At 47.6% G+C, this 14,047-nt stretch overlaps 1 protein-coding gene across 1 annotated transcript in view; it reads left to right on the forward strand.

Annotated features, from left to right (window-relative positions):
- Nucleotides 1–14,047, forward strand: part of CTDSPL (CTD small phosphatase like) — a 117,661-nt gene that overhangs the window by 85,493 nt on the left and 18,121 nt on the right. Inside the window, exon 6 of the mRNA XM_060247980.1 lies at nt 5,362–5,418. Coding sequence (XP_060103963.1) covers nt 5,362–5,418 — 57 coding nt within the window. The remainder of the gene's footprint in view (nt 1–5,361; nt 5,419–14,047) is intronic.

Here is a 14,047-nt window from a genome sequence, read left to right on the forward strand (position 1 = left end):
AAGTTTACTACCTTCCCAGAGAAGTACAACTGTTCACAGATGCCAGTCTGTCAGGATGGGGAGCGACGCTCGACAACATCCCAACACAGGGTCGCTGGTCAACGTCAGAGGCTCAACTCCCGTTCGGTGTTTTAGAGTTACGAGCAATCCGTCTAGCCCTACTATTCTTCAGCGATCTAATGTGGAAACAACATGTTCTAATACGAACAGACAACGTGGCTGCAAAGTCCTACCTGAACCACCAGGGGGGATCGAGATCCTCGGCTCTATCCAGAGAAGCAAAGACACTATTCAGCTGGGCAGAACATCACCTTCTGTCCATCAGGGCAGAACACATCAAGGGCATTGCCAACATCCAAGCAGATTGGCTCAGTCGAACGACCATACAACCTGGAGAATGGAGATTGAAGACGTCAGTGTTCCGATAGTCGAACAGTTTGGTCAACCGGTCGTGGATCTATTTGCTTCTCACATCAATGATCAAGTAACAACATTTTACACCAGGTTTTTTCATCCGGCCGCAGTGGCAGTGGAAGCTCTGGCAGGGATTTGGCCTCAGGGACTTCTGTATGCCTTCCCTCCGATTCCGGTGCTATCAAGATTCCTTCGTCAGGTACAACACCAGAAAGCACAAGTTATCCTGGTAGCTCCGTGGTGGCCACGACGCCCATGGTTCTCTTCTATTCAAAAGTTATCGACCACTCAACCCCTGCGGTTGGAGATCCTTCCAGACATGTTGACACAGAGCCCAATCTGACATCCACACCCAGAATGGCTGCAATTGACCGCGTGGAAATTGAACGGTCTACATTCCTGAAGTTAGGTTACTCTTCAGAGATTACTAATACATTATTGGCCTCCAGAAAGGAGTCCACCACCAAGATTTACAATGCTACTTGGAAAGCCTTTCATAGGTGGTGCCGAAGGAAAGCAAGGGATCCACTAAACCCTTCAATTCAGTATATTTTGGAATTCTTGCAAGATGGGCTACAATCTGGTTGGAAACCAGCCACTTTACGTAGGCAAGTAGCAGCATTATCCTCTGTATTGGGACTGATACCGGGCAAAGATGTTTCCAGACACGCACACGTACAAAGATTCTTACGGGGGGGGCTGCACTCAAGTGTCCTCCACAAACACACATGTTCCCAATGTGGCGGTTACACACTGTCTTGTCCGCACTCACAAAATCACCCTTCGAGGCTTTACAGGACATTTCGCTAAGATGGCTACGCTTGAAGACCATTTTCTTGATAGCTATCACATCAGCAAGAAGGGTTTCGGAGATTAATGCTTTGTCTGTAAAGAAAGAACTCTGTATTTTTCACAAAGACGAAGTGGTTCTTCGTACAGATCCTACCTTTCAGCCCAAGGTTGTATCTAAATTTCACAAATCACAGGAACTGCATTTGCCATCATTCTGCCCAGACCCTAAACACCCTAGGGAATGAATGTGGCACAATTTAGATGTTAGACACTGCCTGAAGGCATACTTAGTCAGGACAGAACCAATTCGGAAGACGGATGCCATGTTTATCAACATTATGCAACCAGGGTTGGGCCAGAAGATGTCAACCTCTGCCGTCAGTTATGCTATTAAGCAATGCATCACGGAAGCTTATAGAGCAATGAAATTAGAAGTACCCAAAGGGATTACAGCACATTCAGCCAGAAGCGCGGCAACTAACGCGGCCTTTAACAAATACGCCTCAGTGGACGAAGTGTGCAGGGCTGCGACATGGTCTTCCATTTCAACATTTGTTCGACATTAATTTGTTCAGCAGAAGCAGCATTTGGCAGAAAAGTGTTACGATGTGTATTACTAGAAGAAAGCGCTGCCCCACCCAGTCATTAATCTGCTGCTATAGGAGTACCCAAGATGGCCTCCGACTCAGAGGGAGAACGGCCGTTGGTACTTACCGTGAGGCGTCATTCTCCTCTGAGCACAGGAGGACATCTTGCCCGCCACATCACATCGCTCATACTAGGGTCTGTTCTGCCATTTCTATATCTATTTCACTTTTTCTTGCTGCTGCACAGTTCCTTTTCTGTTATGCCTTTAGCATATTAACTGGCTGTTATTAATGTCATTACTGTTATTACCGTTTCATTCTTCTGAGTAAGGTTGATAGTTTAGAAACTGCTTCTCGGAGTATCCCAGCTGAGGAGATCTGGGTGCTCCAGGGTCAAGGAAGAGGAAGAAGAATTATTGTATTTCCTGCCTCCCTGACAAGATGGTGGAAAGCACCCAAGATGTCCTCCTGTACTCAGAGGAGAATGACCCCTCACGGAAAGTACCAGTGGTCGTTCTCTTAGCCATTGGCTGGTTTGGCTTGGAGAAATGATGTCAAGAGAAAAATTCCTTCTCCGAGCTGGCGGATGGGTTGGTGGGGCCTTTGAGAGCCACGCAATATGTGTGAAAGGGTCACATGTGGCTCCTGAGCCACAATTTGCCCACCCCTGAGCTAGGATAGGATGGAGACAGAAAAGCAACATACAAATAAGTTAAGGAACACATCTTTGCTTGTTGGTTTTCCAAAAAGGAAAAAAAAGCCCCAGGAGCCAGCAGATGCGCTCTGTACATTCTCTTGGTACCGTGCTTTGGTAGTTACAGGTGAGGTCTTATCAGAGCAGACTAAGCGATACCATCACATCATGTGATCTGGACCCTATACTTCTGTTGATACAACCCAAAATTGCATTTGCCTTTTTAGCCACCACATCACACTGTTGACTCACGTTCAGCGTATGATCCACTAAGACCCCTAGGTCCTTTTCGCACAGACTACTGCTAAGACACGTCTCCCCCATCCTATAACCATGCATTGGATTTTTCCTACCTAAATGCAGAACTTTACATTTATCCCTGTTAAAATTCATTTTATTGGTTTTATCCCAGTTTTCCAAGGTCATCCTGTATCCTGTTTCTGTCGTCTGCTGTGTTTGCAACCCCTCCCAATTTAGTATAATCCGATGGATTTATTGTTGTACAAAGTCCCTACTCGTGTCGCTGCACAAGTTTCATCGGGGGAATCGGAGCCTTCACTTAGAGCTGTAACTGTCCGCAACAATTAAGTTCTCGTGGGCAGTTCCAACACTAGGTGGATGCTCTGATTTCCCCTGAGGAAGCCATCACAGTGAAACACATAGGGACTTTGCACAATAATAAATCCATCAACTATCACCTTTTATTTATTTATTTATTTAGGTACTTTATAGTCAGCCCTTTCCCAAGGATGGGCTCAGGGCAGATAGAAAAAAGGAAAGGTCCCCTGTGCAAGCACCAGTCGTATCCGACTCTGCGGTGACGCTGCTTTCACAACATTTTCACGGCAGACTTTTTACGGGGTAGTTTGCCATTGCCTTCCCCAGTCATCTACACTTTCCCCCCAGCAAGCTGGGACTCATTTGACCGACCTCGGAAGGATGGAAGGCTGAGTCAACCTGAGCCGGCTACCTGAAAACCCAGCTTCGGACGGGGATTGAACTCAGGTCGTGAGCGGAGCTTAGGACTGCAGTATTGCAGCTTTAACACTCTGCACCACGGGGGTCTTCAGGGCAGATAACAACATTCTAAAAGCAGTGTAAAATGGCAATAAAAAACAGATAGATCACAACAGATCATAAATTATACAATTATGAAATGGCGGCTCAGTTGGGCACATATTATATGAATCAAAATAGTGAATAAAATAAATTTTATGTCATAGCACAGATGGATCGCCGCATAGGGCCAGCCGATGAAGCAGGACGCCCGCTGCCTCAACCATAGGCCTGGTAGAATAGCTCCGTCTTACAGGCCCTATGAAAGGATAACAATTCGGCGAGAGCCTGGATCTCAAGAGGGAGCTGATTCTACCAGGCTGGGGCCAAGGCTGAAAAGGCCCCGGCCCTGGTTGAGGCAAGACGGACATCCTTTGGGCCAGGGAAAGTTAGTAGATGTTGTGTGCTGGATCGTAGTGATCTCCAGGGCACCTTGGCACCCCCCCCTTTTTTTTTTTGTTCTGTTGGCACATTGCTGGGTGCAGCCCATTTTTTCTTTATCCTTGTATGTGTTGGCACCAGGGCTTTTTTTTTTAGCAGCAGGAACTCCTTTGCATATTAGGCCACACACCCCCGATGTAGCCAATCCTCCAAGAGCTTACAGGGCACTTAGTACAGGGCCTACTGTAAGCTCCAGGAGGATTGGCTACATCAGGGGTGTGTGGCCTAATATGCAAAGGAGCTCTTGCTAAAAAAAAAAAAAACTTGTTGCACAATAAATTGGAGTGTGTATATGTACTAAAGGGCCATCCACTTCCACCTGTCTTCATGTGCCAGCTACGGTCATCAGCCAGCCGTCTGTTGGCTACCCCACCACCTAGGGTGGCCACTCTGGTTTGGGCCAGAGCTGAGGCCTTTCCCATCGTGGCTCCAGCTCTGAGAAATGTTCTCCCTAAAGAGATGAGAACGGGGCCCTCCTTGGAGCTCTTCAGGAGGCACCACAAGGCCCGCCTGTTTGCCAGGGCTTTCGAGGGGGTTTACAAGGCGGGTGTCTTTTAAGGTGGGGGAGAAGAGAGAGACTTGGGTTTGGCCATTTCATTTTTGTTTTATCGGAAAATGTTTTTGACGGTTGTTGTAAGCCGCCTCGAACAAAGAGGAAAGGAGGGATATAAATGAAGATCCTATGAATTCAGGGGGAGGTGGTAGTTGTGAGTTTCCCGCATTGTGCAGGGGGTTGGACTAGGTGTCCCTGGAGGTCCCTTCCAACTCTCTATGATTCTATCAAATGTTTTTTTTTGTGAATAAATTGGGAAGGAGGTGATATTCAAGCAACATAATCTTCCAGTTTGGTGTAGTGGTTAAGTGTGCGGACTCTTATCTGGGAGAACCGGGTTTGATTCCCCACTCTTCCACTTGCACCTGCTGGAATGGCCTTGGGTCAGCCATAGCTCTGGCAGAGGTTGTCCTGGAAAGGGCAGCTGCTGTGAGAGCCCTCTCAGACCCACCCACCTCACAGGGTGTCTGTTGTGGGGGAGGAAGGGAAAGGAGATTGTGAGCCGCTCTGAGACTCTTTGGAGTGGAGGGCGGGATATAAATCCAATATCTTCTTCTTCCAGCTGTTCAGTTAGAAAAGAGCTTATCTTGATCAGCTCTTTGACTACCTTGAAAGAGTTTTTCTGAACCAGTTTGTTCCTATTTATTTACCATCTTCGCATACTGGTTTCCCAAGCTACTGAAAGCGGTGGTCATTGACATAAAATCTTTGCAGGCTTGCGGAGGTGGGGTCGGCCATTTGCTTCCTCTGGCTCGTGCGCTGTGCTTGCAGTCATACAAACTGTTTCTAATATGGTCTCATTTTTTTCCCCTCCCCCTCCCCAGCCAATCAGCAACGCTGACTTCATCGTTCCTGTTGAAATTGATGGAACGATACATCAGGTGAGCATGGTCGCTGCATTTGCCGTTTGTTCTTCACGTGAAAACATTTAGCGGGTGTTTTTCCTGACTGCCCGTTTGAACAAGGAGTTTGACTCACCTGTGCAATCCTGTGCTGCGCTGCTTTATAATCAGAACCTAAGAAGAGCTCTACTGGATCAGACCAGGGGTCAGTCTAGTCTAATCCAGCCTCCTGTCTCACACGGTGGCCAATCGGTTCCTCTGAACAACCAACAAGTATGTGAGGAGTGGGGAATCAAATCCCCTGGCCTGCCCGGATAAGTGTCTGCGCACTTAACCACTACACCAAACTGGGTCTCAAAGGCATCAAATGATACTAGAATCATAGAGTCGGAAGGGACCTCTAGGGTCATCTAATCCAACCCCCCCCTGCACAATGCAGGAAACTCACAAACCAAAAGATAAAGTTTTAGCTGACAAAAAATAGCATTGCACCAGAATTCTCAGCTGTCTCCAAAGAGCCAGCTGACTTTCTACAACACATTTTATTCTGTGATTTCATTAAGAACTTCTGCATGTGTAGGTCTTGGCTGAGCAACGGATTCGTGTGACTCGGTTTTCTGTGGTGGACAAAAAAGTCAGATCTTCTGGAATACTCTTCTGGAAAGAACGGTTTGGGGTTATGAGCGATGTGTCAAGTAGGTTTCACAGTGGGAAAAAAAAAACAAATGCTAAGAACGCAGTTCCTTTTTGTTAACCCGTTTCCTTTGTGCTTCTTTCATCAAATGCTTTTCTCAATTCTAGTGACCTTCCTTTCAGCGAGCTTGTTAGCGCTTGAAGAAAATGTGGCTTAACAGAATCTTGAATTTGAGCCAATGCATATGTTTATTTCTGTCATTGAAAAAGCCTGGTTATGCAGTTAGGTCGCATTCCTGCGTTGCAGTTTGGTGAAACACTCGTCTTTGTTTCATACGGCCTGTTTTTGAGATCATATCTCTGTGTTGTTGGGTTTTTTTCTGCACGGTTGATTGATGCGTTTTACTTGTCAGGCTTGTGTTTGAGCTCTCCCTGGAAGATACTGTATCACCCTCTCAGGGTCCTGAGTTCTTCATAGTGTTATATGCTGTGGAATATAGTCTCAGTTGTTCTCTCCTAGGGAACCACTGGAATTGCATTTGTAATTCCCAGATATTTCACTGAAGTATAACTCCCAGGCATTCTTTGAAGGAAGTCGTAAGTGCTAAAGATGTATAGAAACGGTTTCTTCCTGCAGCAGATAGGAGTGGAGATGCTTAATAACAATTTTAAAAGCGCTTATCAAGTCGCAGCTGACTTGTGGCGATCCGTCAAGGCAAGAAGCACTCAGAGGTGGGTTGCTATTGCCACCTCTGCATAGCAGTCCCTGGACTTCCCTCCCAAGTACTAATCAGGGCCGATCCTGCTTAGCCTCTGAGATCTGATGTGATCTGACTAGCCTGGGCTATCCAGGTCAGGCATATCTACCTTCCACAAATTCCTGTATTATTTTTGTTCTCTTTGTTGAGCCAGTCATCATATAAAGAGACGTAAGAGAAAGAAGAAGATATTGGATTTATATCCCGCCCTCCACTCCGAAGAGTCTCAGAGCTGCTCACAATCTCCTTTACCTTCCTCCCCCACAACAGACACCCTGTGAGGTAGATGAAGATATTGGATTTATATCCCGCCCTCCACTCCGAAGAGTCTCAGAGCGGCTCACAATCTCCTCTACCTTCCCCCCCCACAACAGACACTCTGTGAGGTAGATGAAGATATTGGATTTATATCCCGCCCTCCACTCCGAAGAGTCTCAGAGCAGCTCACAATCTCCTTTCCCTTCTTCCCCCACAACAGACACCCTGTGAGGTAGAAGAAGATATTGGATTTATATCCCGCCCTCCACTCCGAAGAGTCTCAGAGCGGCTCACAATCTCCTCTACCTTCCTCCCCCACAACAGACACCCTGTGAGGTAGATGAAGATATTGGATTTATATCCCGCCCTCCACTCCGAAGAGTCTCAGAGCAGCTCACAATCTCCTTTCCCTTTTTCCCCCACAACAGACACCCTGTGAGGTAGAAGAAGATATTGGATTTATATCCCGCCCTCCACTCCGAAGAGTCTCAGAGTGGCTCACAATCTCCTTTACCTCCCCTCCCCCACAACAGACACCCTGTGAGGTAGATGAAGATATTGGATTTATATCCCACCCTCCACTCCAAAGAGTCTCAGAGCGGCTCACAATCTCCTCTACCTTCCTCCCCCACAACAGACACCCTGTGAGGTAGATGAAGATATTGGATTTATATCCCGCCCTCCACTCCAAAGAGTCTCAGAGCGGCTCACAATCTGCTTTACCTTCCTCCCCCACAACAGACACCCTGTGAGGTAGATGAAGGTATTGGATTTATATCCCGCCCTCCACTCCAAAGAGTCTCAGAGCGGCTCACAATCTCCTTTACCTTCCCCCCCCACAACAGACACCCTGTGAGGTAGATGAAGATATTGGATTTATATCCCGCCCTCCACTCCAAAGAGTCTCAGAGCGGCTCACAATCTGCTTTACCTTCCTCCCCCACAACAGACACCCTGTGAGGTAGATGAAGATATTGGATTTATATCCCGCCCTCCACTCCAAAGAGTCTCAGAGCGGCTCACAATCTCCTTTACCTTCCTCCCCCACAACAGACACCCTGTGAGGTAGATGAAGATATTGGATTTATATCCCGCCCTCCACTCTGAAGAGTCTGAGAGGCTCACAATCTCCTTTCCCTTCCTCCCCCACAACAGACACCCTGTGAGGTAGAAGAAGATATTGGATTTATATCCCGCCCTCCACTCCAAAGAGTCTCAGAGGGCCTCACAATCTGCTTTACCTTCCTCCCCCACAACAGACACCCTGTGAGGTAGATGAAGATATTGGATTTATATCCCGCCCTCCACTCCGAAGAGTCTCAGAGCGGCTCACAATCTCCTTTCCCTTCCTCCCCCACAATAGACACCCTGTGAGGTGGGAGGGGCTGAGAGGGCTCTCACAGCAGCTGCCCTTTCAAGGACAACCTCTGCCAGAGCTATGGCTGACCCAAGGCCATGCTAGCAGGTGCAAGTGAGGAGTGGGGAATCAAACCCGGTTTTCCCAGATAAGAGTCCGCACACTTAACCACTCACAGGGAGTCTCAGAGCGGCTAACAATGTCCTTTCCCTTCCCCCCCCCCACAACAGACACCCTGTGAGGTAGATGAAGATATTGGATTTATATCCTGCCCTCCACTCTGAAGAGTCTCAGAGCGGCTCACAATCTCCTTTACCTTCCTCCCCCACAACAGACACCCTGTGAGGTAGATGAAGATATTGGATTTATATCCCGCCCTCCACTCCGAAGAGTCTCAGAGCGGCTCACAATCTCCTTTACCTTCCTCCCCCACAACAGACACCCTGTGAGGTGGGTGGGGCTAGAGAGGGCTCTCACAGCAGCTGCCCTTTCAAGGACAACCTCTGCCAGAGCTCTGGCTGACCCAAGGCCATTCCAGCAGGTGCAAGTGGAGGAGTGGGGGATCAAACCCGGTTCTCCCAGATAAGAGTCCGCGCACTTAGGAAAGGAGGAAGCGAGATTGTAAAAGGACAGCAGGGGAAGCCAAACTTGCTTAACGCAAGAGCGACATAGAATAAATGTCAGATGTTTGAGAGCCACCAGGTTCACATGTCTTTATTAAAACTCTTAATACTTTATTTACACAGAAAGATAAAATACATATGTATGCACTTTACAACACAATTATGCTAGAAGGAGACTTTAAAAAAAACAGCTGGGAATAACAGTCCCCATGAGACCAGTGCAGGGAAAAGTTAGGGAATTATTTTTTGGCGTCAGCTGGAGAAGGAAACACACATGTACCATATAAGCCACTGACCACCATTTGCATCATTATGCATCTCTCTCTTTGCCTTGACACCAAGGTTAGTAAATACAGCTCCTACAAGAGCTGTGAAACTAAGGGATAACCCTATGCAGCCCTCTTTAATCCCGTCCCCCCCCCCTCTCCATTCCAGTGGCTCCTTTGGCTGGTGTGCTCTCTTTCCCTGCTCTGGGTCTCCAGGTGACCTCCGTGGTAGAAAAGAAGAACTTGCAAAGCCTGTCTATTCCCCCCTCCTTCCCCACTTCACACACGGCAGAAATAGTCACCTACGTATGGGTCAACGCTCAGGCTGACTGAGGTCCCGATGCCAAGCACGCTTACTTGAGAGTAAGCCTGCCTTAGATTTCTCCTTTTCCTCCAGGAGCCGCGCAATATGTGCGAAAGAGCCACTTGTGGCTCCTGAGCCGCATTTTGGCCAGCCCGATATAAAAAGAGGGGCCTTTAGCACATGTCCTTTGTCCCCTGAAGATTTACGTGGCAGCGATGCTCTGCAACGATTCCATTTTGCCCTCTGTTGCAGAGAGACGCTGTCAGGAGCCGTGGAGCAGGCTGAGCTCCCAAGCACTGTCTGTTCCAAAAAACTTCATTTCCTTTTTCCCAGCTGCTCAGCAAGCCCACTCAGGACAGAATGCTGCGTCCCCTGTGTATGCACAAACATTACGCAGAGTAACCCGTCCACAACGGTACCACCCAATTAACGCCTGAAAAGGTTATAATTTCCGGAATATGCAATTATTTTGTGCCCGGAATGACTTGAGGTGGGGGGGGGGGGGGGGAGGAATCGCTGTGCTTTGTGCTGAACAGCATCGTGCATATTATGTAACTGTGCGGCTGTGAGCGATATCCAGCCATATTGGGCTTCATATGGAGCAGCCGCAGTCCTTGGACAATATCGAGAGCTATTTATTTCAACAGAATCGTATACACATTGTTGCTCATTCTTAGAAAATGTTGGGGGGCGGGGGTGTGTGGAGTGGCATCAAGAGAAGTAATAACTTGATGTAAAAGTCGCTTGCGTGGCCTGAAGTGTGTGAGAGCATTTTGCATATATTCTTTCGAAGGACTCTTGCTCGAACAGTATTTCTGGAAGAGGCTGTGACCTAGTTCAAGTAATCCAGGATAGGCTGTGTGCATTCTTAATGGCCTATCCTTAATTACTTGCACTGGGAGGTAGCCACAACCCAGCAAACGGGACTCTGGAAGACTCGCAAGTCGACACGTGTTCTCCTCCTTATGGCAAGAGGGCTCACAGCTAAAGGAACCAGGGTTACAACTAAAAAGGCTGTATTTTCCTGCTCTTTAATCCCCCCCCCCCGAGGACGTCAGCATTTTGGGATGAAGATTAAGCATAAGAATAAATGTTGTTCTAGTTGTACACATTGTGATGCACTGAATTTGGTTTTTTTGCAATTGTAGCACTGTCTGCAGCACGGTTTAATTGGAGTAACTTATGCAAGTTGAGACAAACACGCATATATTTTTTCCACCGGCATCTATAAGGATGAAATATGATGTGAAGTGTTAGCCAAAATTCCCTCTAATCCCCCCCCCCAACGGAGCAGAGCAGTTCCTATCTTGAGCAGAATATAACTGCTATAATCTTAAAATGAGCAATAGGCAGCTTAAAGTGGGCAATAGGCAAGCTAAAATGGGCAATCCTCTGTGCAAGTACCAGTCGTTTCCGACTCTGGGCTGACGTTGCTTTCACAACATTTTCATGGCAGACTTTTTACGGGGTGGTTTGCCATTGCCTTCCCCAGTCTTTTACACTCTTTCCCCCCAGCAAGGCAGCTTAAAATGGGCAATTAGGCATCTTAAAATGGGCAATTAGACATCTTAAAATGGGCAATAGGCAAGCTAAAATGGGCAATAGGTAGCTTAAAATGGGCAATAGGCAAGCTAAAATGGGCAAACCCCTGTGCAAGCACCAGTCGTTTCCGACTCTGGGGTGACGTTGCTTTCTCAGCGTTTTCACAGCAAACTTTTTATGGGGTGGTTTGGCATTGCCTTCCCTGGTCTTTTACACTCTTTCCCCCCCAGCAAGGCAGCTTAAAATGGGCAATAGGCATCTTAAAATGGGCAATAGGTAGCTTAAAATGGGCAATAGGCAGCTTAAAATGGGCAATAGGGAAGCTAAAATGGGCAATCCTCTGTACAAGTACCAGTCGTTTCCAGCTCTGGGCTGACGTTGCTTTCACAACATTTTCATGGCAGACTTTTTACGGGGTGGTTTGCCATTGCCTTCCCCAGTCTTTTACACTCTTTCCCCCCAGCAAGGCAGCTTAAAATGGGCAATTAGGCATCTTAAAATGGGCAATTAGGCATCTTAAAATGGGCAATAGGCAAGCTAAAATGGGCAATAGGTAGCTTAAAATGGGCAATAGGCAAGCTAAAATGGGCAAACCCCTGTGCAAGCACCAGTCGTTTCCGACTCTGGGGTGACGTTGCTTTCTCAGCGTTTTCACAGCAAACTTTTTATGGGGTGGTTTGGCATTGCCTTCCCTGGTCTTTTACACTCTTTCCCCCCCAGCAAGGCATCTTAAAATGGGCAATAGGTAGCTTAAAATGGGCAATAGGCAGCTTAAAATGGGCAATAGGGAAGCTAAAATGGGCAATCCTCTGTGCAAGTACCAGTCGTTTCCAGCTCTGGGCTGACGTTGCTTTCACAACATTTTCATGGCAGACTTTTTACGGGGTGGTTTGCCATTGCCTTCCCCAGTCTTTTACACTCTTTCCCCCCAGCAAGGCAGCTTAAAATGGGCAATAGGCATCTTAAAATGGGCAATTAGGCATCTTAAAATGGGCAATAGGCAAGCTAAAATGGGCAATAGGTAGCTTAAAATGGGCAATAGGCAAGCTAAAATGGGCAAACCCCTGTGCAAGCACCAGTCGTTTCCGACTCTGGGGTGACGTTGCTTTCTCAGCGTTTTCACAGCAAACTTTTTATGGGGTGGTTTGGCATTGCCTTCCCTGGTCTTTTACACTCTTTCCCCCCCAGCAAGGCAGCTTAAAATGGGCAATAGGCATCTTAAAATGGGCAATAGGTAGCTTAAAATGGGCAATAGGCAGCTTAAAATGGGCAATAGGGAAGCTAAAATGGGCAATCCTCTGTACAAGTACCAGTCGTTTCCAGCTCTGGGCTGACGTTGCTTTCACAACATTTTCATGGCAGACTTTTTACGGGGTGGTTTGCCATTGCCTTCCCCAGTCTTTTACACTCTTTCCCCCCAGCAAGGCAGCTTAAAATGGGCAATTAGGCATCTTAAAATGGGCAATTAGGCATCTTAAAATGGGCAATAGGCAAGCTAAAATGGGCAATAGGTAGCTTAAAATGGGCAATAGGCAAGCTAAAATGGGCAAACCCCTGTGCAAGCACCAGTCGTTTCCGACTCTGGGGTGACGTTGCTTTCTCAGCGTTTTCACAGCAAACTTTTTATGGGGTGGTTTGGCATTGCCTTCCCTGGTCTTTTACACTCTTTCCCCCCCAGCAAGGCATCTTAAAATGGGCAATAGGTAGCTTAAAATGGGCAATAGGCAGCTTAAAATGGGCAATAGGGAAGCTAAAATGGGCAATCCTCTGTGCAAGTACCAGTCGTTTCCAGCTCTGGGCTGACGTTGCTTTCACAACATTTTCATGGCAGACTTTTTACGGGGTGGTTTGCCATTGCCTTCCCCAGTCTTTTACACTCTTTCCCCCCAGCAAGGCAGCTTAAAATGGGCAATAGGCATCTTAAAATGGGCAATTAGGCATCTTAAAATGGGCAATAGGCAAGCTAAAATGGGCAATAGGTAGCTTAAAATGGGCAATAGGCAAGCTAAAATGGGCAAACCCCTGTGCAAGCACCAGTCGTTTCCGACTCTGGGGTGACGTTGCTTTCTCAGCGTTTTCACGGCAAACTTTTTACGGGGTGGTTTGGCATTGCCTTCCCTGGTCTTTTACACTTTCCCCCCAGCAAGGCAGCTTAAAATGGGCAGTAGGCATCTGCACAGCTCCTGATTGCTGCTTAGCGGGGCTTCCTGTGTTAATGAGCGGCTGTTCACGCTCACCGCTCAGCATCCTGCAGTTCTTCTATCAGAAGCCAGGGAGATGCTCAAGGGCACTTTCCCCTTTTAGAGGATTAGGTTAGATGAGGTGAGATCTCTCGAATCCTGGATCTCCGCACTGTCTGATCTGAAAACACATTCCAGAAACAATGGGCACGTTCATAGTTGTGGCGTGCACCAAGTTCATTGGGTAGGAAGTTTCCCTAGAGACCCACCCCGGAAGAGCTTTCCTGCTGGCGGGCCCCCCCGAATAGATGGGGAGGAAGCGATTCTGCTGGACAACATGCCTCGGAGATGCAAAGTTTACCGTAGGAATGCCAATCCGCACGGCAAATATAACTTCTGTGCCTGCCTGGGAAGCCTTTGCAGCAAGGAAGGATGGGTGGCGAAGAAACCACACGGTGCACACACTAAATCTGCTACCTAAAGATGGGAATGTGGATTGCTGAAGTGGCAAAGCAGAGTAGGGAGAGAGAGAGAGAGCACGCTGTTGAATATGGGAAGCTTTTGGGCGATCTCTCTGAAGCGTTCCAGTCTGGCACGCCTAGCAATGCCTTCCCCCGGAAGATTAATTTAGAGGCGCTCTAGCACCGTTAGCAGGCTTTCTTGCAAATGAGCCTCGTTAGGAGTTCAGTTCTGTATATGGGTTGATCCACTCGCCGCATCCCTTTTAGCTAGAGCGAGGCATCCATT

The sequence above is a fragment of the Heteronotia binoei genome, chromosome 10 (genome assembly GCF_032191835.1).
Source record: "Heteronotia binoei isolate CCM8104 ecotype False Entrance Well chromosome 10, APGP_CSIRO_Hbin_v1, whole genome shotgun sequence".
Taxonomy (NCBI): domain Eukaryota; kingdom Metazoa; phylum Chordata; class Lepidosauria; order Squamata; family Gekkonidae; genus Heteronotia; species Heteronotia binoei.